This window comes from Podarcis erhardii (assembly GCF_964252035.2).
Source record: "Podarcis erhardii genome assembly, chromosome: 13".
Lineage (NCBI taxonomy): Eukaryota > Metazoa > Chordata > Lepidosauria > Squamata > Lacertidae > Podarcis > Podarcis erhardii.
Window position 1 is genome coordinate 4,662,769 of NC_138502.1, and position 27,745 is coordinate 4,690,513.

General features: G+C 50.8%; 1 protein-coding gene and 1 long non-coding RNA gene across 5 annotated transcripts; one reads left to right on the forward strand and one right to left on the reverse strand.

Annotated features, from left to right (window-relative positions):
- Positions 1-27,735, forward strand: AP1G2 (adaptor related protein complex 1 subunit gamma 2). Of its 4 annotated transcripts, none has more exons than XM_081835680.1 (22): positions 1-104; positions 4,530-4,734; positions 5,632-5,756; positions 8,213-8,354; positions 9,460-9,556; positions 10,663-10,739; positions 13,061-13,156; positions 14,876-14,956; positions 15,295-15,393; positions 16,026-16,081; positions 17,714-17,827; positions 17,918-18,058; positions 18,706-18,760; positions 19,305-19,427; positions 20,358-20,447; positions 20,590-20,720; positions 21,812-21,919; positions 22,737-22,893; positions 23,704-23,821; positions 24,995-25,161; positions 26,059-26,157; positions 26,756-27,735. In XM_081835680.1, exons 2-22 carry the CDS (start codon positions 4,531-4,533, stop codon positions 26,858-26,860), a joined length of 2,385 nt encoding a protein of 794 aa, XP_081691806.1. In that variant the 5' UTR covers positions 1-104; position 4,530; the 3' UTR covers positions 26,861-27,735. The 4 variants fall into 4 exon arrangements, with proteins under 4 accessions (XP_081691806.1, XP_081691807.1, XP_081691805.1 ...); XM_081835681.1 differs by lacking the exon at positions 1-104 and adding an exon at positions 3,475-3,495; XM_081835679.1 differs by lacking the exon at positions 1-104 and adding an exon at positions 3,502-3,651.
- LOC309326850 lies at positions 17,097-17,754 on the reverse strand. Its single transcript, XR_014150389.1, has 2 exons — positions 17,659-17,754; positions 17,097-17,347 (listed from the first exon to the last, which is right to left on the reverse strand). It is a non-coding gene; the product is annotated as an uncharacterized lncRNA (long non-coding RNA).
- Positions 27,736-27,745: the final 10 nt, after the last annotated feature.

Below are 27,745 nucleotides of genomic sequence, written 5' to 3' on the forward strand. Positions count from 1 at the left end.
TCCACTCGCTTCAAGATGGCCCAAGGTAGCAGCCAGCTGGGCGCCCTCCGCTCATTGGGCTGAACGGGAGGCCTGGGCCTTGGGGTCCCCGGCCCTGCCAAGAGGTAAGCGCACAACAGCCCTGCAGTGTAGCCCGCCGCCAGTATTGCAAGCCCTGAGCCCGGGCGGGGAGGCTTTGCGGCCGCACCCCAAATGAAGCCCCATTCCAGGATGTTGCAGCAGCAAAGGCAGCTCGGCTTGGCCATTTCCTCCCCTCCGGTTTGACCCAGAGCTCAGCTGCCCCCGCAAGCCCCGCGGCGACCCAGGTAGGGAGCCGCCTTCAGACGCGCAGGAGGGGGGGGAACCCTGAAGAGCCGGAACTATTTATTTCCGCGAAGAAGGTTTCGGGGGCAGGTGGGAATGGGAAAGTCCGATGCACAAATCCCAGGTTTCTCCATGGGAGGGCAGCAGCCGCTTCCGCCAAGGGCCTGCGAAACCGGAAGCCCAGGGGAGGAGTTCCTGTCTAGCGGTTTGCTCCATGTCCGTGGTGGGTGGGAGCGTCGCCGAGGAAGTGGGGGGGCGGGGTCTAGTCCTCTAACCTGCTGCGACGCTCTGGCCGCGTCTCTATGGCTGCGCTCATAAATCCTTATGGAGAAGCCGCTGGGCTACTATATTATATTATATAACATTACAGAGAGAAATTATAGAGTCCTGCTGGCTTTCTCTCTCTCTCTCTCTCTCTCTGGCCAGCCGAAGGAGCTGTTCGACAGTGGAACAGACTCGTACAAGAGGTGGTGGGCTGTCCAACATTTCTCCGATGAAAATAGGGACGTCCCATTCCATAATGATTATTTTACTATTTCTACCCCACTCATCTTTTTTGGGTTGCCCCAGCCACTCTGGACAGCTTCCAATATATATATATATATAAACATAAAACATAAGAAAGCTGCAGAGATAGTGCAGAATAGTGTGCACCCCCGGAAATGATCTCTTTCACCTTCTGTTTTCTGGAAGAAGGTGCAGGGTTATAAAGACGAGGACTAACCGCCTGAGAAACAGTTTCTATCCAAATGCGATTTTGGTTTTAAACGCATTGTGAGGAGTCTGTGTGGGAGTATATTGTATTTAAAAATGGGGTATCAAGAGTTTTTAGGGGGCTCACCAGGTTGGGATTGCTGGGATAGCAGGCTTGTTGGTTTTTGAATGTCTGGTGTAGATTTTTTCAATTTTGTTATTCCGTATGGGACAATAACAATAAAGATTATCGTATCATAAACATTAAAAAACTTCCCTATACAAGATTGCCTTCAAATGGCTCGGGGGTCAGATCTCCATGCCATCCAAGATTTCTCCAATGAAAATAAAGGTAAAGGTACCCCTGCCCGTACGGGCCAGTCGTGTCCGACTCTAGGGTTGTGCGCCCATCTCACTTAAGAGGCCGGGGGCCAGCGCTGTCCGGAGACACTTCCGGGTCACGTGGCCAGCGTGACGAAGCTGCTCTGGCGAGCCAGCACCAGCGCAGCACACGGAAACGCCGTTTAGCTTCCCCCTATAAAGCGGTACCTATTTATCTGCTTGCACTTAAGCATGCTTTCGAACTGCTAGGTGGGCAGGAGCTGGGACCGAAAGACGGGAGCTCACCCCGCCACGGGGATTCGAACCGCCGACCATGCGATCTGCAAGCCCTAGGCGGTGAGGTTTTACCCACAGCGCCACCTGCGTCCCTATCCAATGAAAATAGTGATGTCCTAAAGAAAAGCAGGACCAAATCAGAAACCGGGACAATGTCCCTGGAAAATAGGGACACTTAGAGGGTCTGTTGGAGGTTTTTAAGCAGAGGTTGGGTGATCACCTATCATGGATGCTTTTGCAGAGATTCCTGCATTGCAGGGGGTTGGACTACAATTCTATGATTCTATGAGCTCTGGAGGGCAGAAGCCAGGAGGCCTGTGACCCACTGAAAGGCCACAGCAAGGCAGGAGAGCAACAGTTTCACCCTTCAGATCCTCTTGACAGCCAAAGGGTTGCTGCTGCTGTGGTGGTGGTGTTTTGCCTCGCAAGGTTCTTGTGACCTTTTTAACAGCTGCGCGGCAGGCAGGCTTTCAACAGGGAAGATCCCCCTTTGGGAGGGAGGGAGGGAGGAAATTCAGGCATCTGCCTTTCCGCCTGTTGCGCAGAAGTGGAAGGCCGCTTCTGCTGAGAGAGCAGGTAGCCTGGGAACATTCCACACATCTAAAGCACATTTGATGCACATTTAAAGTGCACGATTTTCTGCCCCCACAAAGAATCCTGGGAACTGTAGTATGATGACTGTGCTGAGAATTGTATCTCGGTGAGGGGTAAACTACTTTCCCCAGGATTTCCCAGGGGGAAGCCACGTGGTTTAAATGTGCACTGGGTGTGTTTTAAAAGTGTTGTGGAGCTGCCCTTGTTAGCAAATCAGAGACTTGCCTAGGGCATTTGAAACATAAGGTTTTGTGCCCGTCCAAAGAATGTAAGAATAAACTTGCTGGACCAGACCAAAGGCCCCAGTTTCCCCCCAGTGTCTGATATTCAAAAATATCCTTCCTCTGGAGGCAAAGTCTGCATCTAGCTGACATGCTAATTGACAGCTTTATATTCCAAGTATTTGTGAACGTACACCCAGCTGGCTCACATCTGCTTCTTATGCATGGCCAGCTATGCAGGATCTGGATCATATTCTTTAGTCCACCTGTGCCTTTTTAATGATATATATATAATATTTATAAGTCCCCAACAAACTACAACCTTTTTTAAAAAAAATAAAACAAATTCATTAAATATGAACATTAGGTATGGTCTGTTACCAGACTGGTGCTGTTTTGCATATGGAATTTACCCACTCCTATGTCAACTTAGCTTCCTACCCAGAGAAAACCAGGTCACTAGAGCTATACCTTTCTTGGTGGCCAAATTTCTTTTTTTAGCCTTTAAGCGTCGCAAGACCATAATTGACTGTATTGACATGGGGCTATCTGTTTAGCCCTTTTAGTGTTGGCTAAGCTCTAAAATCTTCCTGGATGTTTTAACTGTGTATTGACAAATGTATTTGTTTTTTTTTTTTTCTGACTGACGGTCGAATAAAAAGGTTGACTTGACTTGCATATGGAATTTGATCATATACCGACAAAGTCATGTTGCACAGTTAAAGTGGGTTTGGTGCACAACAAGAAAGAAAAACAAACTTCTTGCAGGAAGGAAAGGTACGGCAAAATGAACTGGGAAGCAATGGATAAGGTTCACGTGGCACAATTTTGTATAACCTCTGCGCAAACAAATCTGGATGAGTGCTCAATAAACAGGTTGTCTGAAAGATCCCTTCTTTGGCTCAAGGCCTATCTGTCTGTCAACAGATCCCTCCCTTCCGAAAGAGCTCTAAACTTTGGCTAACTCTGCCCTAAAAAAAAAAAAAAAAGATCCGAATGAAAAAGTCCCTTTCTGGGTCTGGCCAGCAGAGGGCGCCCCTGGGTCCAGGTAGCCGCAGAAGTTCAGGTGAGTTTACCTGGCTGGTTAACAGACTGTTGTCCGGAAATGCAATAAGTTGACTAAGCAGAAGGGGAGGATAGAGGGGGCAGCAGCTGCCCCTCTGCGTGTCCCCAAAATATCGTGAAACGAAGAAGAAACCGTGTGCAGTGAATCTCTGGACAGGTGAGGAGGGGACCAGAGGAAAGGAATGAATGAAAAATTAAGTGCTGGTGGGAGTTAAGATAAGGGGGTGATAATCCCAAAAGAAGGGTGCTAACATGCCAGAGAGGGACCTTGGGTTCTGTGGGGGTGTCTGGTGGCCCACTAAATTTGCCTGCAGCTCATGTGCATACTTTGAATGAATCTGCATATGCACATTTTAAACTGTCCATCAAAGTGGAAGGAGGGGTCAGGGGAAAGAGGAAGGGGAGAGAATTTCACCGAAATATCTGAAAGGCTATGCTCAATTTAAATTCACAGTTGTGAGGGCCTACACTGAAGAGGCAGTTTGGGGGCAGAGAAAGGCTGCTTTTTATGGTACAGGAGTGAAATTCGAGACTCGAGATGGGCAGAAAGATATTGACTGAATATCTTAAAGCCTCCACAAAGGGCTTTTGATTTTCAATCCGGAAATCGTGTGCAATAAGGGCCACTTTACGGAAACAATTCAGTTCTGTGCTTTCCACTGCGAATGTGGATTAATCCTCTTCTTCCCCATAAACGTGGAAAGAAAGTATTGGAGGGGGGAAAACCTTCGCTTTTACTACTTGTCAAAGGGTGCTAACTAATTTGCGTTAAGCGATTTAGATCTAGCGGCAGATTGCTGGCATCTATTCCTGACAGGAAGCCTTGAGTCCAAACCCAAGAATACAGGCCCTCTGCACATTCTCAGAAGCAACCTGTGGTTACTTCCTGTCTTTTGGGCTTGAGATGAGGATTTCCAATCAGACATGCTCCCTGAAATATGGAGCAGAAGAATGAGTGTAAGAGTTGAGGTTCCTGCAGGTGCCACGTACCAAAGGCCCCCCCTCAAAAAAAATTATTCCACTCTTCACTTCCAGGATGCCGGAAGCACCTCTCACGTTGCCGGTCCTGATCCGGACAATACGGAGTGCACGAACCCAGGCGGAGGAGCGGGAGCTGGTCCAACGAGAAAGCGCCAAGATTCGGGGGGCCTTTCGGGGGGACGAGCCTGACACCCGTGCCTCCAATTTAGCCAAGTTGCTCTACATCCACATTCTGGGCTATCCTGCTCATTTTGGACAGGTATACACCCGCTCTGCATGTGGGGAACAGTAGTTTGTTAAGGGAGCTGGGGATTGTAGCTCTGTGAGGGGTAAACTACAGTTCCCATGATTCTTTGTGGGGGGGGACCTTGGCTGTTAAAAGTGCTCCAAAAGTGTCCTAAGCGTATTTATTTGATAAAATTTATACAGCGCTTGATGTACAAAGTTCCGCCCCCAACTTACCTTCCTCATGTGTCCTTGCAACAACCGTGTGAGGTAGTTTTAGGATAACAGATGGTCAGTCAGTGAGCTTAATGGCCGAGTGAGGATTTGAACCCAGGTTCCGTTTAGCTTCTTTAGCTAATGCACTTATAGCGACTTTATATGCAACTACCCCTCAAAAACGGGACGCAGAGCCTAGGACTTGCCGATCAGAAGGTCGGCGGTTCGAATCCCTGCAACAGGGTGAGCTTCTGTTGCTCGGTCCCTGCTCCTGCCAGTTCGAAAGCACGTCAGAGTGCAAGTAGATAAATAGGTACCGCTCTGGCAGGAAGGTAAACAGTATTTCCATGCGCTGCTCTGGTTCGCCAGAAGCGGCTTAGTCATGCTGGCCACATGACCTGGAAGCTGTATGCCGGCTCCCTTGGCCAATAAAGCGAGATGAGCGCCGCAACCCGAGTCGGCCATGACTGGGCCTAATGGTCAGGGGTCCCTTTACCTTTACCTTTACCCCTCAAAAACCGTTCTGCTAATATTCCCAAATGCCGATCCCCACCAAACAGCAACCCTTAAAGGTCCCAGTGGGATACACCCCCAGCTAGAATGTGCATGGATTGGTTCTGGGATTTAGCTGGGGGGGGGTGTTAATCGATCGAAGGTTATAGTTCTGGCGCAATCAATAATTGTGTGTTTTTTCCTTATTCTTGCTTGAACCCAGATGGAGAGCTTGAAGCTAATGGCCTCCCACCGTTTCCACGAAAAGCGGATCGGCTACCTTGGCGCTGCCCTCCTATTGGATGAGAAGCAGGACACTCACCTTCTGCTGACCAATAGTATCAAGAAGTGAGGGGTGAAACCGAAGGGTGTCTTTTGGGGGGCAGAAAGAGAGAGTGGGTGCCCCCACAGTGGACTAGGACAGATTTGGGAACTGAAAGCTATTATTTAGGGCAGAAGTTTTCAGCCTTTTTGAATTCATGGCCTCCTTGACCAACTACATTCTGTCTGGTCCTCTCTTCTCCCCTCTCTTTGGGGGTCCTCTGGGCAGCCGCTGCCCCCACCCCTACCCCAAAGACAGGTGTCTCCTCTCTCTGCCCCACAGGGGGCCACAGAAGAGGATGACCCCAGCCTTTGGAGCCTGGCCAAAGGTGAAGGTGAGGCCAGCATCTTACTCAGCTCGGAAGGCAGTAGTGGCAGCAGCGGGCACTGCCAGGCCTGCATGGAAGAAAGGCTCCCCTTCAGGACTGGGCACTCAGCTTCCAGGCAGGCATTGCACACAGCAAGCACAATAAAAGCCAGCATGGTGCCTGCCTGCCCAGCTTCCCACTTCTCTGTCCATTGCCAACAACAATGGCTGGCAGACTGGCCAGCTTGGCTCCTTGCCCGCTTGCTTGCTTACTTCAAGGCCGCCTCACCTCCTGGCAACCAGCACCCAATGGCCAGCCCCAGAGGCAGCTTTCCCTTGTATTCGGGTTGCAACAAACAGCTGTGGAAGCCTTTGAGAGTCAGAGATGTGAGAGGACATCATAGGGGGGAGGGAAGGAAAGAGGGACAGAGGCCAGTGTTGCCCGCGGCAAGCCTGACCATCATTCAAGGCACCTCAGGGTGCCACGGCACACTGGTTGAAAACCACTGATTTAGGGTTATACTGGGGGTACATTCACACCATACATTTAAAGTGCTATGATACCATTTCAAACAGTCACGCCTTTCTCCAAAGGATCCTGGGAACTGTAGTTTTGTTGGGGGGGGGAGAGTTGTTTAGGAGACTCTTGTTCCCTTTCCAGAGCTACGGTTTGGAATGATTTAACATTCGGTCTGTCTTAAGGTCGCCATTTTTCAAGAAGTAAAAAATCTGGACACAAAGTTGTTGAACGTTTTTATGGGGGGGGATTGCCCAAACCGTTGTGGGGCTTTTTGGGGGGAAATGAACCCCAACGTTGTTGATTTTTTGATGATTTTTCATAATTCCCCCGGGACTCTAATTTCATCATTAGAATCCCGGACATGTCTGGGAAATTCCAGACAAATGGCAACCCTAGTCTGTCTACTCTGGGGATTTTAGCTCTGGGGGGGATAGGGGTTTCCTAACAATGCTCAGCAACCTTAGCAAACTACAGTTCCCATAATTCCAGGAGAAGGCTTTGTTACTAGACTGGTGACTGGTTAGTAGACTGGTGACTGGGAGCGGCCGCCAAGACCACATAACACCAGTCTTGAAAGACCTACACTGGCTCCCAGTATGTTTCCGAGCACAATTCAAAGTGTTGGTGCTGACCTTTAAAGCCCTAAACGGCCTTGGTCCAGTATACCTGAAGGAGCGTCTCCACCCCCATCGTTCAGCCCGGACACTGAGATCCAGTGCCGAGGGCCTTCTGGCGGTTCCCTCATTGCGAGAAGTGAGGTTACAGGGAACCAGACAGAGGGCCTTCTCGGTAGTGGCACCCGCCCTGTGGAACGCCCTCCCATCAGATGTCAAAGAGAACAACAACTACCAGACTTTTAGAAGACATCTGAAGGCAGGACTGTTTAGGGAAACTTTTAATGTTTAATAGATGATTGTATTTTGATATTCTGTTGGAAGCCGCCCAGAGTGGCTGGGGAAACCCAGCCAAATGGGCGGGGTATAAATAACAAATTGTTGTTGTTGTTTGAAGTGCTGTCCTAGCACCTTAAATGTACAGGTATCAACCTGGTATTTGGTAATGTGGGCAGTTCAGGTGTACTTCCAGTGAAGATCCTGGGAATCTAGTTGGAAGATTGGAGAATTTATAAGGAAGGGAAGGGACCTGCACTATGGGTTCTGAAGGAACGGAGGCTGAGATTCAGAATCACAGAACTGTAGGGCTGGAAGGGACCCACAAGGGCCATCTAGTCCAACCCCCTGCAATGCAGGAATCACAGCTAAGGAATCCCTGACAGATGGCCAGCCAAACTCTGCTGAAAAATCTCCAAAGAAGGAGAGCCTGCCGCCTTCTGTCTGTTCCACTCTCAAAACAACTCTTGAGGCTTGGGAAAAGACATGTCAAGGGAACTGGGTCGCTGGGGCTTCCTTGAAATGCAATGTTGGGATATCAGCTAGAATACGGCAGCTTAAAGGTCTTTCAAAACATCAGCCTCTCCTCCTGGTTAAAGATGGCGGCCATCGGTAGGTCTTGAGGGTTGAACGTGGGGGTTGAGTAGGAAGGAATATACGGGAGGTGGGATTTGTGTGCCTGAGGGAAGCTGTTTGGGCAGGGGGTGTGAATATTTGAGAAAGTGTTGCATCTCCCATTCACCTCACTTTCTTTTGCTCCCCATAGCGACCTCCTGCACCCCACTGCCTGGGTGCAGGGCTTAGCTCTGAGCACCCTGGGCTCCCTGGGGTCGGTGGCCATGTTCCGGGATTTGGCCGGCGAAGTGGAGCAGCTTGCCAGGGTTGGCCAGCCCTCCGTGCGAAGGAAGGTGAGACCCCGCAACTGGGATTTTTTCTTTAAAAAGCTGAGATTCCAATAATAATGATTTATTATTTATAACCTGTCCATCTGGCTGGGTTTCCCCAGCCCCTCTGAGCGGCTTCCAACAGAATATTACTGTATTAGTCTATTAAACATTACGGATGCAGGTGGCGCTGTGGGTTAAACAACAGAGCCTAGGACTTGCTGATCAGAAGGTCGGCAGTTCGAATCCCTGCGACGGGGTGAGCTCCCGTTGCTCAGTCCCTGCTCCTGCCCACCTAGCAGTTCGAAAGCATGTAAAAATGCAAGTAGATAAATAGGTACCACTCTGGCGGGAAGGTAAACAGCGTTTCCATGTGCTGCTCTGGTTCGCCAGAAGCGGCTTAGTCATGCTGGCCACATGACCCGGAAGCTGTACGCCGGCTCCCTCGGCCAGTAAAGCGAGATGAGCGTTGCAACCCCAGAGTCGGCCACAACTGGACCTAATGGTCAGGGGTCCCTTTACCATTACCTATTAAACATTAAAAGCTTCCCTAAACAGGGCTGCCTTCAGATGTCTTGTAAAAGTCTGGCAGTTGTTTTTGTCTTTGGCATCTGGTGTGAGGGCGTTCCACAGGGAGGGCACCACTACCGAGAAGGCCCTCTGCCTGATTCTGTGTAACTTGGCTTCTCGCAGTGAGGGAACTGCCAGAAGGCCCTTGGCGCTGGACCTCAGTGTCCGGGAAGAACGATGGGGGTGGAGACGCTCCTTCAGTTATACTGGACCGAGGCTGTTTAGGGCTTTAAAGGTCAGCACCAACACTTTGAATTGTGCTCGGAAACGTACTGGGAGCCAATGTAGGTCTTTCAAGACCGGTGTTATGTGGTCTCGGCGGCCGCTCCCAGTCAGCAGTCTAGCTGCCGCATTCTGGATTAGTTGTAGTTTCCGGGTCACCTTCAAAGGTAGCCCCACGTAGAGTGCATTGCAGTAGTCCAAGTGAGAGATAACCAGAGCATGCACCACTCTGGCGAGACAGTCCGCGGGCAGGTAGGTTATAAGCCTGCAAGGCAGTTCTGTGGGACACATTGGGACACCCCCCCCATAATCCTTTGCTCTCTGCCTCCGCTTCTAGGCCGTGGTCTGTGCTGTACACGTTGTCCGGAAGGTGCCCGATCTTATAGACGTGTTCACTCGACTTGGCGAACAGCTGTTGACTGAACAAAATACCGGTAAGTGACTTTGTCCCTTCAGCTGGGGCTAAGGGGATGCCTGTTCACCCTCCCCGTCATGGCAAGGGGGGAGACCATCCTGGCCCTGCCCATTGGCCGGAAAAGAAGCTTCTGGGAGCCTTTCAGAAAGGGCTCTTGTAAGAACTTTGCAGCTAGTGCCTGAGTTTGCTTTTCTCCTTCTCCCTCCCAACCGCTTTTCCTTTTGTGTCGTGCCTATTAAATATTAAGCCTGAGGGCAGGGAGCGTTTTATTACTGGTAACTGTGTAAGACATTCCAGAGGGCCTTTTTCTTTCTTTCTTTTGCTGACGAAGAGTTTAGGGCTGGGGGGAGAAAGCTACAAATTAATAAATAAGGCCCCGCTCATACATGCTTGGATATCCTTCGGTTGCTCAGAACGCTTGAGCCGACCGCTCTGTTGCAGAAGAGAAGGATTGAGGCGAAGTGGGATGGCGGGGGGTGGGGGATTCTCTTCAGGGTTGTTTGATAGTGGCCCCCGCCCTGTCAAAGCGCCCTCCCACCAGACGTCAAAGAGAACAACAACTACCAGACTTTTAGAAGACATCTGAAGGCAGCCCTGCTTAGGGAAGCTGTTAATGTTTGATGCATTACTGTATTTCAATATTTTGTTGAAAGCCACCCAGAGTGGCTGGGGAAGCCCAACCAGATGGGCGGGGAATAAATAATATTTATTATTATTATTATTATTATTATTATTATTATTATTATGAAGGTTGAGAGGAGAGTTCAGGGGTGTATTCGACTCAGTTTTGCTCACGGTGAACCCGCCAAAATTGAGCACTATAATTCAGGTCTGTTGATTTCAGTAGGGCTACTCTTTGCATAATTTGGATGAGTAACACCCCCCCCCCTTAAGAAGGGCAGCCTGGAGGGTTCCAGGAGGGAGTTTTTTTTCCAGAGAAGCGGATCTCAAGGAGCGATTTGAAGGAGATCTCAAGAAAGCGCCACTCTCCCGTCACATTGAGGCGGTGCAGAGAAACTGGGATATGGGGAGCCTTGGTGGGCCTGGGATTTGGGAAGATAGGGGACGGGACTTAGGGATTCGGGGCAGGATCCGCACCTGGCCCACCTGTCTCTCTCTCCCCAGGCATCCTCCACGGGGCTGTCATGCTGATCTCAGAGATGTGCGAACGGAGCCCACAAGCCCTGGACCGCTTCTCCAAGGTGGGGCAGCTGTGAGTTTGGCAACTCTACCAGCATCCGTTGCAGTCAAGGACTATGTGCCTTTTGAGCCGGAGAGCGTGGAGGAGGGCAAGCTGCTAATAAAGGAGCCTGTGCCTTGCATGCATTGAGGCCCGGGTTCAAGACCTACATAGCTGGACTGGTTTGGTGTCCACCAGGAAATAGGGATGGGCCCTGGCAGGCCAGAACATGCAACAAACCCAAGAAGGATCTGGCCCTTGAGATTCTTCCTGGGCCACACCCCCTCCCAAGCCACACCCCTTCACCCTCAGGACACACCCCTCCCAAGCCACACCCCTTCACCCTCAGGACACGCCCCTCCCAAGCCACACCCCTTCACCCTCAGGACACACCCCTCCCAAGCCACACCCCTTCACCCTCAGGACACGCCCCTCCCAAGCCACACCCCTTCACCCTCAGGACACACCCCTCCCAAGCCACACCCCTTCACCCTCAGGACATGCCCCTTCCCAGCCTTGCTTGGCCCCCCCTCTCCCGTGTTTCTGGCTGGAGCATATCCTTGAAATTTTGAGGATGACTCTCACTTGCCTGGACGGGAGAGAGGGAAGGGGGGGGTGGAAGCTGGCCTACGGCAGAAAGGTAAAAATTGCATGTGTTGGTTTTGGCTCCGCCCATCAGTGGCATGCAGCCTGAAATATACTCGGAGTCGAGAGTGGATTTCATGCTCTTTATTCAGCTCATAGTGGTGAGGAGGAATAATTGTTCCCCCAAAATATCTGCTTTATATACATTATTTACACAATGGGCTGCACGTGATTGGCTAATTCCAGGATTCTCCTGTAGGCCAATCAGGTTGTGGATTCACTTCCACCTGGAGCTGGATTGGGTGGCTCCTGCGGACCAATCATACTGCTGCATTGTTCTAGGACCAATCAGACTGCTGCATTCTGAATCCTATTGTTCTAGGACCAATCAGACTGCTGCATTTTGGATCCTATTCAACTCAGTACATAACAGTTGCCCATGAGGGAAGGTGGCCCTCAGAGTAAAAATATTCCCCAGAAAAACCTGTTCATGTATGCGGCAACAGCTGTGCAGATGTTACCAGCCCAGAAAGAAGGCCAAGTCCCTACCAGGGAAGAATGGCAGATTAAGTTGACGGACTCTGCCAAAATGGCAAAAATGACCTGAAAGGTCAGAAATCAGGAAGACCAAAATTTTAATAAGGAATGGGGGAAATTTACAATGGAGACCACTTTAAACAGTTAAAATCGTTAGCGGGATTGCAATAACAGTTGTAATGTGACGAGAACTATGGATACATGGAGGGGGCGGGGGAAATAATTTGGATCATTATAAAAGATTCAGTAGAAAAGGCTTAACAACGGAACCCAGGGAGGGGAATGAGGGAAGTCCAAAGATTTGTGGGAATCTTGTATTTTCGGAAGGTGTGACTGTAAATTTTAATGTGTAAAATCAAATAAATAAATTGGGGGGGGGGGAATAATTGATTAAACCACAGCCTAGGACTTGCCGATCAGAAGGTCGGTGGTTCGAATCACCGTGATGGGGTGAGCTCCCGTTGCTCGGTCCCTGCTCCTGCCAATCTAGCAGTTCGAAAGCATGTCAGAGTGCAAGTAGATAAATAGGTACCACTGTGGCGGGAAGGTAAACGGCGTTTCCTTGCGCTGCTCTGGTTCGCCAGAAGCGGCTTAGTCATGCTGGCCACATGCAGTGGCGTAGCGTGGGTTGTCAGCACCCGGGGCAAGACAAGTAATTTGCGCCCCCTAACCCGTGGATTTGCGCCCCCTAACCCTAACCCCCAGATGTTGTGCCCGGTGCGGCTGGCCCCCCCTGCAACCCCCACGCTACCCCACTGGCCACATGACCCGGAAGCTGTACGCCGGCTCCCTCAGCCAATAAAGCGAGATGAGCGCCGCAACCCCAGAGTCGGCCTCGACTGGACCTAATGGTCAGGGGTGTCTTTACCTTTACCTAATGTTCCACAACCCCCCCCCCAAAAAAAAACAGAGAGTGCCCTCCTAAACAACCTTACATGGGAGCAAGGCTCATTGAAGTCCACAGGTCTTACATGCATAATAGGGCAGTGCTGTTGGGGGGGGGGGATGGAAAACCATAAGTTGCCTTGGTTTTGGAACTGCCCTGTTTTGATATCAAAAGTGCTTTCTGGATTAGAGGAGAAATTACCCGGCGCCAGAGGAAGGGGCACTGGGATTCCCGTGAGGGCATTGTGAGGAACAAGAGGCAGGGCTCTGGAGGACGGATGTTTTGTGAGGGATCTTCTGCTAACCCTGTTTTTCTGTTCTCTTGTTTCCCTCCAGTTTGTGCCTCAGTTAGTGGGGCTGCTTCGTAACCTGGTGGTTGCTGGCTACTCTCCAGAACACAGCATTTCGGGAATCAGCAACCCTTTCCTGCAGGTAAAAGGATCTCGTCCCTCCAACCTCCCCTCTTCCCCTGAGCTTCTGTCTCGCCTTTCTTTCCACAATTCAAGGGAACCTGGAGTGCATTTCAGAATTGCTTCCCAGAAAGAGTTTCAACGGCACAAACATTGAGCAATTAAAAAAAACCAGGTATAAAAACAATTTCAAATCCAATTTACAGGTACAGGCTAGGACCTTTTTTTTATCTTTTTAACTCCACTTAAAAGTTGGTTGAAAAAGGAAGGTCTTCGGCAAAGGAGCAGGGAAACAGCTAGCAATCCCAGAAGCCTTTGCAACTGCAATCCCGTCAGCCTTTGCACTGACCTTGTTGGGGTTTGAGAAAGGAGGTTTGGAGGGAGAAATTGTGGTGGGTTTTTAGGCTTTTTAGTTGCCGTGAGAGATTTTACTTTCTTGGGCTCCATGATCACTGCAGATTAAAAGACACCTACTTCTTGGGAGAAAAGCAATGACCAACCTAGACAGCATCTTAAAAAGCAGAGACATCACCTTGCCAACAAAGGTCCGTATAGTTAAAGCTATGGTTTTCCCAGTAGTGATGTATGGAAGTGAGAGCTGGACCATAAAGAAGGCTGATCACCGAAGAATGGATGCTTTTGAATTCTGGTGCTGGAGGAGACTCTTGAGAATCCCAGGACTGCAAGATCAAACCTCTCTATTCTGAAGGAAATCAGCCCTGAGTGCTCACTGGAAGGACAGAGGCTGAGGCTCTGAGACTCATGAGGCTCCAAGACTTTGGCCACCTCATGAGAAGAGAAGACTCCCTGGAAAAGACCCTGATGTTGGGAAAGATGGAGGGCACAAGGAGAAGAGGACAGCAGAGGACGAGATGGTTGGATAGTGTTCTCAAAGCTACCAGCATGATTTTGACCAAACTGCGGGAGGCAGTGGAAGACAGGAGTGCCTGGCGTGCTCTGGTCCAGGGGGTCACGAAGAGTCGGACACGACTAAACGACTAAACAACAGCAACAGTTGCCATTTCACGTATACACGTGGTTCGCAGGAATGTAACCCCACCCCTCCGTAAGTGGGGAGACGTCTGTATTAGCCCGGACACCCCCGATCTCGACTGATCTTGGAAGCTAAGCAGGGTCAGGCCTGAGAAATACTTGGACGGGAGACCACCTGGGAATACTAGGCGCTGCAGCCTTGAGCCAGTGTGGATTAGTGGTTCAGATGGTGGGAGACCAGAGTTCAAATCGCGCCTCACCTTGCCAGGTGTCCTTGACCCATCACAGTGCCTCAGCCTAGCCTACCTCACAGGGTGGTTGTGAGGATAAAATGGGGAGGGAGAGAAGGGGGCCTCGAGCTTGTGGGATACAAGTGGGGTGAGACAATAAAATGTGGCTGGGCTTAGCATGCCTCCGTGACCAGAAGGGTGGAGAGTTTGGCTGCTCAGCAACTGAGCTGAGGGAGAGTGGAGCTTTCCTTCTCTTTGCCTCTTTTTAAAGTCACCTCCTCTAAATAAAAATAAAAATAAAAATAAAAATAAAAATAAAAATAAAAATAAAAATAAAAATAAAAATAAAAATAAAAATTATTTATTATTTCTACCCCGCAAATCTGGCCGGGTTTCCCCAGCCACTCTGGGCGGCTTCCAACAGAATATTAAAATATAATAGTCTATTAAACACTAAAAGCATCCCTAAACAGGGCTTTACTCCATCCTCACCTCCTTGATAACGTCTCTCCACCCAGGTACAGATCCTGCGGCTGCTAAGGATTCTGGGAAAGGACAACGAAGACGCCAGCGACGCCATGAACGATTCCTTGGCTCAGGTGAGCCCAACGGTTGTTGCTGGCTCTGGGAAGAGTGCCCTGACCGAGGGAGGGAAGGGAGACATTTAGAGGACTCTGGAGAACAGAGTTTGCTTCACCATGAACAAAACTGGGGGTCCATTTAGCCTCCACGTTTTGATTAAAACTTTGCTAGGCCTGGTCTAGATTGTATGACCTAGAACCCTTTGTTAGCAAGGGCTGTACCATTTGGGGGGGGGTTGCCGTCACTGAAGAGGAAGGAAGAGACCAAGGTGAAGGCCTGCGGGGGGGAGAGCGGGGCGGCGGAACGTCCCACGCCAAAAGCCAGCAAGGCTGCCAACCCCTCCGCTTCTTCCCAGGTGGCCACCAACACGGAGACAACGCGGAACGTGGGCAACGCCATCTTGTACGAGACGGTGCTGACCATCATGGGCGTCCGCTCGACCAGCGGCCTGCGGGTACAGCGGATTCGTACGGGCCAGGTGGACTGGGCTGATCCTGCACCTTGCTTGGCCCCTCTTGCGTTCAGATCTTTTGGGAGGATGTTGGGTACAAATGAAATATTCTGGGCGCCTCCCGGCGCGATGATGGCGCTTCCCATTTCTAGACCCCACATACAATCAAAACTGTCTTGCGTTCCCCTAGGGGGTGGGGAACTTCAGGCCCCTGATATCAAAGCGGCCCTCCAGACCTCTCTGTTTGGCCCCAGAAGTCCTCTCCCCAAGCTACACCATCCTCAGGGAGTTCTGCCTGGCGGGAGAACCACAATGATAACTTGGAGAGGTCTTGGGGTTCTGTGCGCCTGTTTCCATAAACCTTTGAGATTTGTGTGGCTCGGCTGCAACCTGTACAAGGATAAGATCTGTATCCGTTCTTCTAGCCACTTTTGCCCACTTGCTGTTTCTGGTCTGCGGCCCCTGAAAGGTTGCTTTTGAGGGAGTGCGGCCCCCAAGCCCCAAAATCTTCCACATCCAGCTATCCGAAGCTAGAATCTGTTTGTTCTGAAGCTTTTCCGTTCTTCCTCTGCCCCCTCAGCTCTTACAAATGGTACATTTTGGGAATTAAGGACACTTTTCTTTTCCACACCCAGGTTCTCGCTATAAATATCCTCGGGCGATTTCTCCTTAACAAGGACCGGAATATCAGGTACAGAAACCCCCATGAAACAAACAAAGCACTGGAATGACCCAGATAGAGCTGTGGGGAAACGCCGGCCCAACAGTCACCTGAAATTTTCCTGCTGGAATTTTGAAAATATATCTTGGGGCTGAGTCTCCTTATAACACGTTTCACCCTGGCTCCTTTTAAAACGCGGCGCTTGGTTTCTACAGAGGTTTTTAAGCAGAGCTTGGAAGGGCATCTGCCGTGCAGGATCTGGTCACGATTCCTGCATTGCAGGGGGTTGGACTAGATGACCCTGGGAACCCTTTATGATTCTTCGGTTCTGTGGCCTGACATCTTCTTCTCCAGCTTGGGAACACTGAAATTTGAGAAGAGGATAGGATGTTGGAAGATGGCGTCTGCAATCAGGGGCCTCAAGTGGATTTTTGAATCCTAGTCTCCCAGGTCCTGGTCCGATGCTCTGTCCCCCGACCCACACGGGCCCACAGCGCATAGGGCTGCATTGCCACAACCCTCGACTCGCCTTCCTCACTGCCATTGCAGATCCCTTGTTTCCCCTTCATGATCTGCCCCCTTCTCCTAATTTTTTGAGGCCCGTTCCGTAGACGCCGGTCTGGGAGAGGGAGCGGGCCCAGAGACCCTCAGGTTCCCTCATGAGCCACCGCCAATGGCCTCACGGCTGAGGGAAAATGAGGGACGGAGGCGATTCCTCAAATATCTCTCCCACCCTCAAGACAAGGCAGCCACCCCTTTTCCACTGCGCATGGGAAGCAGCTGTGCGATAACTCGGCCTATTAAAATGCATCCTCAGGGGCGCGGCGCTTCTTTTCTTCCACGGTGAAACAGTGCGTGAAATTAATTTGCCACACGCTTAATTCAGATTTGCTCGGATCTCCCGGCCGCCCTGACAGAGGTTGTTTTAGGGCCTCGCCGGCCGCCATTTTGGCTGCCCATGCCACAGTTGCCCGTTTCCCCCCTTGCCTCCCACCCGACAGCGTCCCACTTTCCATTTTGAAGCAAATCAAGGAGAAATGCTTCCGACTTCATTGGCTGCAAACGGTCTTCTTTGTGCCACTTCCCTGGTTAGAGGGCCTGGGAGACCGGGGTTCAAATTCCCGCTCGGCCAGGAAGCATTCTAGGTGGCCTTGGGCCCCAGTCACCCTTCTCTCAGCCTATCCCACCTCGCAGGGTTGTTGTGCGGATAAAACAGCAAGGGCGAAGGATAGCCCTGAGCGCCTGGAAGGAAACACAGGATGTAAATGTGATGAATTAAGCTCTCTCCTCCTCTCCCTCTCAAGATGTGATTTACCGTACTTTTTGCTCTATAAGACTCACTTTTTCCCTCCTAAAAAGTAAGGGGAAATGTGTGTGCGTCTTATGGAGCGAATGCAGGCTGTGCAGCTATCCCAGAAGCCAGAACAGCAAGAGGGATTGCTGCTTTCACTGCGCAGCGATCCCTCTTGCTGTTCTGGCTTCTGAGATTCAGAATTTTTTTTTCCTTGTTTTCCTCCTCCAAAAACTAGGTGCGTCTTATGGTCTGGGGCGTCTTACAGAGCGAAAAATACGGTAAAGGTGATGAATTAAGCTCTCTCCTCCTCTGCCTCTCAAGATGTGATTTATTTATTTTTCTCTTGTCGGGGGGAATCTTCCCTTTAGATACGTGGCTCTAACATCTCTACAGAAATTGCTGCAAGAAGAGAACAGCGCCGTTCAAAGACATCGGGCGACAGTCCTTGAATGCCTGGCCGACCCGGATCCCACTGTGAAGAGGTGAGACAAGGGGGAAAGACAGGGCCGAGGCTCCGGGAAACATGATGTCTCTGAGTCGGGAGAATTGCTCGCTTCTCCCTCCTTCCTCAGGCGAGCCCTGCAGCTGAGCCTGGCCCTGGTGAGCGGCAGCAACGTGAGGACAACCACGAAAGAGCTGCTGGTTTTCTTGGAAACCTGCGCCCCGGAGCTGAAGTCGGACTGCGCTTCTGGAATATTCCTGGCCGCTGAGAAGTGAGTCAGGTCTGGCCGTTGCCGGTAGGGGGCGTTGTAGAGAAATCCAGGTTTTTTGGGGGGGGGCGTGTTGAATCTAGAAGCTTTTGAATTCGCGCCTCGAAGGGCGCTCATGGCAGAGCAAGAGACTCTTAATCTTAGGGTCGTTGGGCAAAAGATTCCTGCCGCTCTCCAATTCTGTGACCTAAGACTTGGGAATTCAAAAGATGTCTTGGTTAAATTAATATGATTTAGTTCTCCTTGGTAAGTGAAACGCGTGTAAAATTGCACAGAAATGATTAAAAACGAGCGCTTGCATTTATATTATACAGCACATTAAAAAAATATTATTGTTCGTTTTTATTATTATTTAGCATTACCTGACGTTTTCAGAAGTCTTTGGTTTTCTGAGAAAGCAGTTTATGTGCTTTCTAATCAAACGTAGATTCGCCAAGCTGAATGTTGTCCAATAACAAAAATAATAGCAGATTTGAATTCCTCACACCCAAAAACATATTTTTAAGACCCTCCCTCCCTGAAGAAATTAGCAAAAATTAAGTTAAACCCCTTAAAATGACATGCCCTGACAGCGTGAGGGGCACTTTCAGGTGGAGCGATAGGTCTAAGACATTCCTGCTCTTCTTGTTTTCTTCCCTCACCCACTTCAGGTTTGCGCCCAGCAAGCGTTGGCACATCGACACCATCCTCCAGGTTCTGACCATGGTAAGATGGAGGGTGGGGTGGGGTGGGGTGGGGTGGGGGCTAGGATCCTTGGGGAGCAGCGGAAAGCTGTGTGGCTCAAGGAAGGGCCTTCCTCTCTCAAGGGGTTGTGTTTGAAGAAGCTTCTCCAAGGCCATCTGGACTAGAAACTTGTTTTTTCATTTGGGAGAGGCGAGAAACAGAAAGCTGACATTCTCAGGCAACCAAAACACCCCCTGCTGTGCCTCTGTGAACATTTTTCAGGCTTTAATATTTATTTTCCTTTTCCCTGTTTCCAGCACCCCATTGAAACTGCCATTCTAGGTGTGTTGAAAAAGTGAGTTTCAAGGCCCTCCCCCCTTAAGCAGAACGCTTCACGTAGAGCCCACCAATAGCAGCCCAGATTCCATAGAGTGCCTTCAGAGCCGAATCCTTGGTAGTTTGGGCTTGTGTTGAGGAGGGTGTGAATCTGTTGAACCCTTTTTAAGGGAAGGAAGGGCCAAGCAGAGGCGTATCTCTAAGAAGGAGCGTAGCTCACATCCTCGGTTCCTCTCCTTACTCTCTGCAGGCTGGCTCCTACGTACGTGACGATGCGGTGCCCAACCTCATCCACCTCATCGGAGGTGCAAAGGAGCTTCACGGCTATGCGGTTCAACAGCTATACAAGGCCCTGACCCAAGATATCTCTCAGGTGTGGGATTGGGGAGGGGGTGATTGGGGGGCGGGGCATAGAGAACCAGAAGAGGAAGAGTGAGGCTATGTATCCTGTGCCCACTTTCTTGCAAGTGAGTTCTACTCAATGTTTTTTATTAACTGAACAGAATTTCTATAATGCTTCGCATCGAAACCTCTAAGTTGTTCTTCTTCCTATACACATAGAAATCTAAGGCTGTCATCACGCTGCAATTATCAGCATTGGCCAGTCGTTGTCTCTTAGTTAACCTACTTCACAGGATTGTTGTGGGGGAGGAAAACCACGTGCACTACTTTGAGCTCCTTGGGAGAAAATATAAATGTAATAAATAAATAATAAAATAATGTGGGAGGTTTTTTTTTAAGAGGATGTGAAAGGTTGGCAAGCAGAGTTAGCAGAGGCAGCAGATCCCAGTAGAAGACATTCAAATTACCCATAAAATTATACAGTGGTGCCTCGCAAGACGAAAAGAATCCGTTCCGCGAGTCTCTTCGTCTAGCGGTTTTTTCGTCTTGCGAAGTAACCCTATTAGCGGCTTAGCGGATTAGCGCTATTAGCGGTTTAGCAGCTTTTAGCGGCTTAGCAGATAAGCGGATAAGCAGCTTAGTGGCTTAGAAAAAGGGGGGGAAAGGGGGGAAAAACCCACAGGAACTCGCAAGACATTTTTGTCTTGCGAAGCAAGCCCATAGGAAATTCGTTTTGCGAAGCACCTCCAAAACGGAAAACCCTTTCGTCTAGCGGGTTTTCCGTCTTGCGAGGCATTCATCTTGCGGGGCACCACTGTATATTAAAAACAAGTCCCCCTAAAAGAAATCCACCCTTCAGAATTGCATATTAAAATGCACGTCAAATGTACAGGTTTGTAGGCTTGCTTAACCAAAAAGCGTTTTCAGCTGGAGCCCTCCCTCTCTCTTTTCCCCCTCCCAGCAACCCCTGGTCCAGGTGGCTACCTGGTGCATCGGTGAATACGGCAACCTCTTATTGGACGGCAGCTGTGAAGAGGTGGAGCCCACTCAGGTGAGGAGTCAGAAACCGAGGGTGGGCATTTTGTGGGGAACATCGAACGGGGGAAGTTTGCTCACACCCCCTGGGGGGAAAGTATCCCACTTCATTATGGCTTTTCCTCTTCCTTTCTCCCCCTTCTCCCCCGCTGCGGCAGGTGGACCCAGAGGAAATGGTCTCCATGTTGGAGCGAGTGTTGCAGTCGCACCTCTCGCTGCCGGGCACCAGGGCCTACGCCCTCACTGCCCTCATGAAGCTTGGGACCCGTCTCCAGGGCAGCGACATCAAGTGAGCTCATAGCCAGCATCCCCACCCTTGCAGCCTAGCAGGTTCACCATGGGTTAAGGCCACGGACGCACCATAACCTGCAAAGCACACCGATTCCCCCATGGAACCCTGGGAGTTGTAGTTTGAGCTGCAACTCCCAGCACCCTTAGCAAACAAAGGTTCCCAGGATTCTTTGGAGGGTGGGGAGTTGTGTACTTGGTTTAGGCTCGCAGCCTCAGCATCCCCTCTTCCTAAGCCAGGCCTCGGGGCAGGGGTGGACGTAATAATAATAATAATAATAATAATAATAATAATAATAATAATAATAATTTATTTATACCCCGCCCATCTGGCTGGGTTTCCCCAGCCACTCTGGGCAGCTTCCAACAAAATTTTAAAATACAGTACAATGGTACCTCGGGCTAAGTACTTAATCTGTTCCGGAGGTCCGTTCTTAACCTGAAACTGTTCTTAACCTGAAGCACCACTTTAGCTAATGGGGCCTCCAGCTGCTGCCGCACCGCTGGAACACGATTTCTGTTCTCATCCTGAAGCAAAGTTCTTAACCTGAAGCACTATTTCTGGGTTAGCAGAGTCTGTAACCTGAAACATATGTAACCTGAAGCGTATGTAACCCGAGGTACCACTGTAGTCTATTAAACATTAAAAACATTGATGATCTTTGGGAGCCATCGGAATTCAAATGCCAAGGAGATTCTGATTTAATACATAAGGATGAGCCTTCTGGCATCAAGAGCTGTTTGACAGGGGAAAGGACTCCCCCAGAAGGCAGTGGGATCTCCTTCATTGCAGGTTTTGGAAACAGAGGTTGGATGGCCCATCTGTCAGGGATTCCGCGATTCCTGCGTTGCAGGCGGGTTGGGCTAGATGACCCCTGGGTTCCCTTCCAACTCTACAATCCTACGACTCTACGACTGGCAGGGTGTAGCAGTGGCAAGGGTCGGGCCATCCTGCGAGGCCTTTTGAATTGATTTGCCTCTGTAATATTTCCCGCCTCATCCTGCGTCCTGCTTCTCTGCCCGAAGCAGAGGCGGCTCGTAACCTCTTCCCCTCAATTTTTTTCCCACCCCCCCACCCCCGTCCGCCCTGAGAAGTCGGATCCGGAGCCTGGTTTCCATTTACTGCAGCTGCCACGACGTGGAGCTCCAGCAGCGGGCGGTTGAGTACAACGCCCTCTTCCGGAAGTACGACCACCTCAGGTACTCCTGGCACAGACGGGCGCCTGAAACCGCTCTTGTTCTCGGGTGCTCTGTATATTCTGACCTCCTGTGTGGGCCCTTCCATTCACACAACACCCATTTTTTAGCTAGCTTCCCCATTTCACCCCATCCAAGTTTGAGCACTGAAAACTCTGTTCCAAACGGCCTTCCACCTTGACGGTCTTTGCAAACGTTTTCTTTGTGGGTGCTCACACGGGAAGCCTTCGGCAGCTAAACCTCCATGGAGGAACAAGAGTACCCAAATCTGGTTTGCAAACCTTTATTCCTGACACGCAGATTATAGGATGGGTGAGGAGGGTTGACGGCGGAAACAGCCGTGCCATGTCAACAGCAGATAAAATCTCTCTCCTACCCTGCTTCCCCACTCTCTTGCCAAGTAAAGGTAAAGGGACCCCTGACCATTAGGTCCAGTCGTGGCCGACTCTGGGGTTGCGACACTCATCTCGCTTTATTGGCCGAGGGAGCCGGCGTACAGCTTCCTGGTCATGTGGCCAGCATGACTGAGCCGCTTCTGGCGAACCAGAGCAGCGCACGGAAACGCCGTTTACCTTCCTGCCGGAGTGGTACCTATTTATCTACTTGCACTTTGATGTGCTTTCGAACTGCTAGGTCGGCAGGAGCAAGGACAGAGCAACGGGAGCTCACCCCGTCGTGGGGATTCGAACCACCGACCTTCTGATCGGCAAGTCCTAGGCTCTGTGGTTTAACCCACAGCGCCACCCGCGTCCCATCTCTTGCCAAATAAATCCCCACAAAAGGCCTGTATCTCTCCATTTTTTCCCTTTCTTCCTGCCAGAGCATCCGTTCTGGAGAAGATGCCCTTAGTCGACAAAACTGGCTACACCGAGGAAGGAAGTGAGAAAGAGCAGAATGGAAGAGAGGCCGCTGCTGCTCCTCAAATCCTGGAGGTGGCGCCAGCGCCCAGCAACGTCCAGGAACAGGACTCTGGCCAGGTGGGGGGTTACTTTGCCAAGCAGTTGGCACCAGGGGGCACTTGGGAGCAGGGCAAACCCCAAACTTGACAGCAAGGTGACATTTTGGAGCGGGGAGCCCTGCGTAATCCAGGATTATCAATTCCAAATAAGGATTTGGTTTTCAGAGCTGGCCAGTCTTGGCTTCCCCTAGACTGGCAGCACCACAGCAGAACCCAAGCATAATGCTGGATTTTGAAGAGCCCAGCTGTTAATTTGGCGCACCTCCTTTTATAAACCGGAATCCTGTATCATCTCGGCTCTTTCCTTACACAAATCAGTTCAGCGGACAGCGAGCTTGTAGCTTCGCCACAGAAAAGCTGAACTGGAACTGAACCGGGTTGGTGGGGGTGAAACCTGAACACAAGCATTGATTTTTAAAGGAGGCATTTCCAAAGTGCAGCTTGTGAAACACCTGCGGCCCGTGAGCCTCATCCATGCAGTCCGTGGCAGAAATATTTAATTAATCAATTTTAAATAATGGTTTTATTGTTTATATGCCTCCCAGCTTGCTTCCACATCTAGCACAGAACATAAAAATGGCTAAACCGCTGGCAGAAAAACCACTAAGCGACCCACCAAGATTTTCAGCAATTTTAAAGTGGTCTGCACACCCACAGCCCTATTTTAACGTCCCCCCCCCCCCCGCAGTGGCTGAGCTGTTTCTGTTGCCTCTCCTTTCCCAGATTATCACTGCATGCCTTTCCAGAGCTCTCTGCACTGGTGCCCCGTGATGGGAATCCCCCCCACCCTCGCCACCTCCTCTTCAGCACTCCCTTGCTTCCCCTGTAGGTCTCTGATCTTTTGGATCTCCTTGGAGGCCCCGCAGATCCCCCTCCAGCCCAGCCCAGCACCGTCGTCCCGGCAGTGGAATCCTTCCTCGATTTCCTTGGCGATCTGAAAGCCCCAGGTATGTTGACCTAAGAGCTCTTTGCCGGCGGGGAAGGAGCTGCTTGCTTTTTGCGGCTCGATTCTTGACAAGACCCTTTCAGGCGAGTCTGCAAAGGACAAGCCCACCCCCCAATATCCTTTCATTCAATCACTGCCCTCCGGGGGCTTTCCAGACAGATGAAATAAAGTAAAGAGAGCTTATTTCTCCACCTCACATGGGCATTTCTGAGCAAAAGCACTGCCCCCCTTTAACAACAGCTGTAGCGCTCTTGTTGTTAACAATGAGCACTAAAATATACCTGTATACCTGAAGGAGCATCTCCACCCCCATTGTTCGCCCGGACACTGAGGTCCAGCTCCGAGGGCCTTCTGGCGGTTCCCTCCCTGCGAGAAGTGAGGTTACAGGGAACTAGGCAGAGGGCCTTCTTGGTGGTGGCACCCACCCTGTGGAATGCCCTCCCACCAGATGTCAAGGAAATAAACAACTATCTGACTTTTAGAAGACACCTGAAGGCAGCCCTGTTTAGGGAAGCATTTAATGTTTGATATTTCATCGTGTTTTAATATTCTGTTGGGAGCCACCCAGAGTGGCTGAGGTAAGCCAGTCAGGTGGGCAGGGAATAAGAAATAATAATAATTAATATTATTAGGGCTTTTTTCAGCTGGAACTCAGTTCCGGCATTTCCAGGTGGGCATCATTGCCATTCTAAGAGAACGAGGGAGGTGTTTGTGGTGAGTTCGGCTCCTTTTTCCCCTAGAAAAATAGCACTTATTATTATTAGTAGTAGTAGTATTACTATTATTGAAAGCTGCTCTGTTTTGAGTAATGCAACAAAGGGAAAGTTACAGGGTCCAATGAAACCCCTTCTATGAACGGCACTCATAGCATTTCCAGAGAAAAATACAGAAGAGACCAGACTGGTCCCTGCTTAGCAATGTGGGCCACATATTATTGTGAATGGTCAAAAGAGGCCTCTTCTTCCAGGAGGACCCAAAAGCCACAGCCTCTGAGCTGGAAGGTCACAGTGCCAGTCCTGTGTATGCTGCCTGGGGTTACTCAGGCGAGGGCAAGGCCCTTTGCACATGTTCAGGTGTGCCCTGACTTGGCATGGCTCTGAGGACTTTCTGTACCTCACGGGATGGTTGGCCGGAGGGGAGCTAGACTTAGCTGGCCGCCCTTCCCTCCCCGCAGCCTCCGCCATCACCTGCATGGTTGTGTACGAACAAGACGGCCTGCTGGTCGAGTTTTCCATGGACCGGCCGCCGCTGGAGCCCACGTTGCTGCTCATCACGACCACCGTCTCCAACAGGACGCCCCACGACGTGGCTGGGTTTTGTCTGCAAGTGGCCGTCCCCAAGGTGAGGCCTCGGGTGGCTTGAGAAGAGGGCTGGGCGAGATCGCAGAGGAGGCCACGAGCCACAGAGGCCGTGCCCCCTCTTTACGGCCGGAGGCAGCAATGCTTCTGAATATGAGTTGCCGGGAATCACCGGGAATATGAGGAGGGCCGCTGCGGCCCTGGGGTCTTCCTTGTGGGCTTCCTCAGTGGGGCATCTGCTGGGCCACCGGGAGAAGATGCTAGGGTAAATGGGGACCCCCTTTGGCCTCACCCAGCAGCCAAGAAAAATCTGCTGGTGTTCTTAAGGAGGAGGGGCAGTCTCCTTTATGCTCCTCCCAGTGCCAGAGGCCAGTGCGGTCGCCCAGCGAAGGGTTTCTGGGCAGGCAAAAGGAAGCACCGTATTTTTTGCTCTATAAGATGCACCAGACCATAAGACGCACCTAGTTTTTGGAGGAGGAAAACAAGAAAAAAAATATTCTTATTCTCAGAAGCCAGAACAACAAGAGGGATCGCTGTGCAGTGAAAGCAGCGATCCCTCTTACTGTTCTGGCTTCTGGGATAGCTGCACAGCCTGCATTCGCTCCATAAGACACACACACATTTCCCCTTACTTTTTAGGAGGGAAAAAGTGAGTCTTATAGAGCAAAAAATACGGTAATTCTTTACACAAACTATGGAACTCACTGCCACAGGAGGCAGTAATGGCCAACTTGGAGGAGGGTTTAAAAGAGGATTAGACAAAGATATAAGACTGTCAGCCCTAATGTTTTAAATTGCAAATGAAATCCTTTTGCAGGGCAGGGAGGGGAGAAAGGAGGAAGGGAAACGGCACTGGGTTTTGCAGGGGTCAAAACCTTTTTTTTCCTTTTTTTTTAATGATACGCATTGTTTGGACTTTTGCCTGCTCCTCTTCTGACAGTCCTTCCAAGTGGAGCTGTTGGCCCCGAGTGGCTCTACAGTCCCAGGCGAGGGTGGGCCCCCCATCACCCAGCTCATCCGAGTATTGAACCCCAAAAAGGTAAGAAGAGTGAGAGGAGGGATATACGTGTGGCCAGGGAGTGGGAATTAACCTGTGACCTGAGCAGCGATGTCATTTCCTGCCTGGCCATCAGTTAAAGCAAGGTGGTGACATCACTTCCTCTACTCCTGTAAAGCGACATGCAGAGACTCTATTGCTCAAGCTTCCTGCGGGCCACTTCTGTCGGCAGCATCCGAAGGATGTTTCCCGCTGAAAACAGGAAGTGGCACCGTCACGCTCCCACATCACAAAGACAGCGGTGATGTCACTTCCTCCTCTGCCCTCGCCGGTTGACTTCACCTTGGTTAGCGTAACAGGCACCAGGGTGATGTCACTTCCTGTTCCTTCAAGGAGGGTACTCTCCAGCAGCCTCAGCCGCCCAAATTCGCTCTCTTTCCCCATTTAACACAACACGCGTCGCCCTCAATCTTCCAGCAACACTAAGGACTAGCGTCTTAGCTCTCGTAAAAAAGGAAGGAGCGCTGGGGTTTCCGCAGGATCAAAACCAGAGCTTTCTGTTTTGCAGAATGCAGCTTTTAATGTTTGCAAGAGATTATACACCCAGCATCAAGTAAGTTTTATCCCTTTGTGATTCCAGCTCCCGCTCCGCATGAGGTTACGACTTGCCTACACTCTGCCCTCTGGAGCCCTGGTGCAACAGATCAAGGAAATCAACTCATTCCCCGAGGCTGCCTGGAAATGAAGAGCGAGCGGCCCACTGTACCCCTCCCTCGACAGGTCCCCCTAAAATGCACTCCACTCCGAGGGAAAGGAAGGGGTGGGGTGGAGAAAACCCCTTGCAATGACACCATACCACCACCAGGTGGCGTCTTTGCTCCAGTTGGGTGCCCCAAATAACAACACCCATGGGTGCTGCCCATTTGCACAGGCGGAAGGGCAGAGGGCCCCTCTCTCGCCGGATCCAAAGAGGGATTTCCGAAGGCGGGAGGGAGAAGGGGAATCCCCGTCTCAGCCAGCCCCCTTTCTCCCTCCTCACTCCCAGCTGCTGGCAGATCAATTCAATTGATCACCCAGATGGGGGAAACTCCACAACAACTGAGCGAGACTAAATGGAAATCGATGCAGATAAAGAGTGGGTTGGGGGGTGGAGGGGGAAAGCCCTCTTTAATAAAAACAAACACAAACACCAGCTATCCCTCTTCATGGCTGGATTTGGTTTTTTCACCTCTGGCCGTACTGCTGGTAGGTCCAACAAACCTCCCCTCCAGACTGGCTGGCCCCAGCAATGGCGACGTTGCGGTTGGTGCTCCCTGAGAGTAGTGCAAGAACCAGTCCAGGGAAGCCCTTTCTTAGCATTCTGTCGGGCGCTGTTACACTATGCAAGGGCCGTGAGTTCCGCAGATCCACAATATGTGGCTCCCTCCAGATGGGGCTGCCGGAATTGGCAGCCCCAAGCCCCTGGGTTGTGAGTGTGTTCCAGCTTGGGCGAGGCCACCCTGTGTACCCCTCCTACTTCCTTTCTCTCTCCCCTCACCCCCATCTCTCAAACCTGCCCCCTGCCGCTCTCCATCGAACGGCCTTTGAGCTTTCAGCGTGAATAAATGTCTTCTCAACGCATTCTCCGCTC

What these genes read in the sequence shown, in the direction of transcription:
- AP1G2 (XM_081835680.1), top strand. Translation starts at nt 4,531, where the DNA reads ATGCCGGAAGCACCTCTCACGTTGCCGGTCCTGATCCGGACAATACGG. An exon ending in TGACCCAAGATATCTCTCAG is followed by an intron (nt 19,428 to 20,357) that starts GTGTGGGATTGG and finishes TCCCCCTCCCAG; the next exon opens with CAACCCCTGGTCCAGGTGGC. An exon ending in AGGAACAGGACTCTGGCCAG is followed by an intron (nt 22,894 to 23,703) that starts GTGGGGGGTTAC and finishes CTTCCCCTGTAG; the next exon opens with GTCTCTGATCTTTTGGATCT.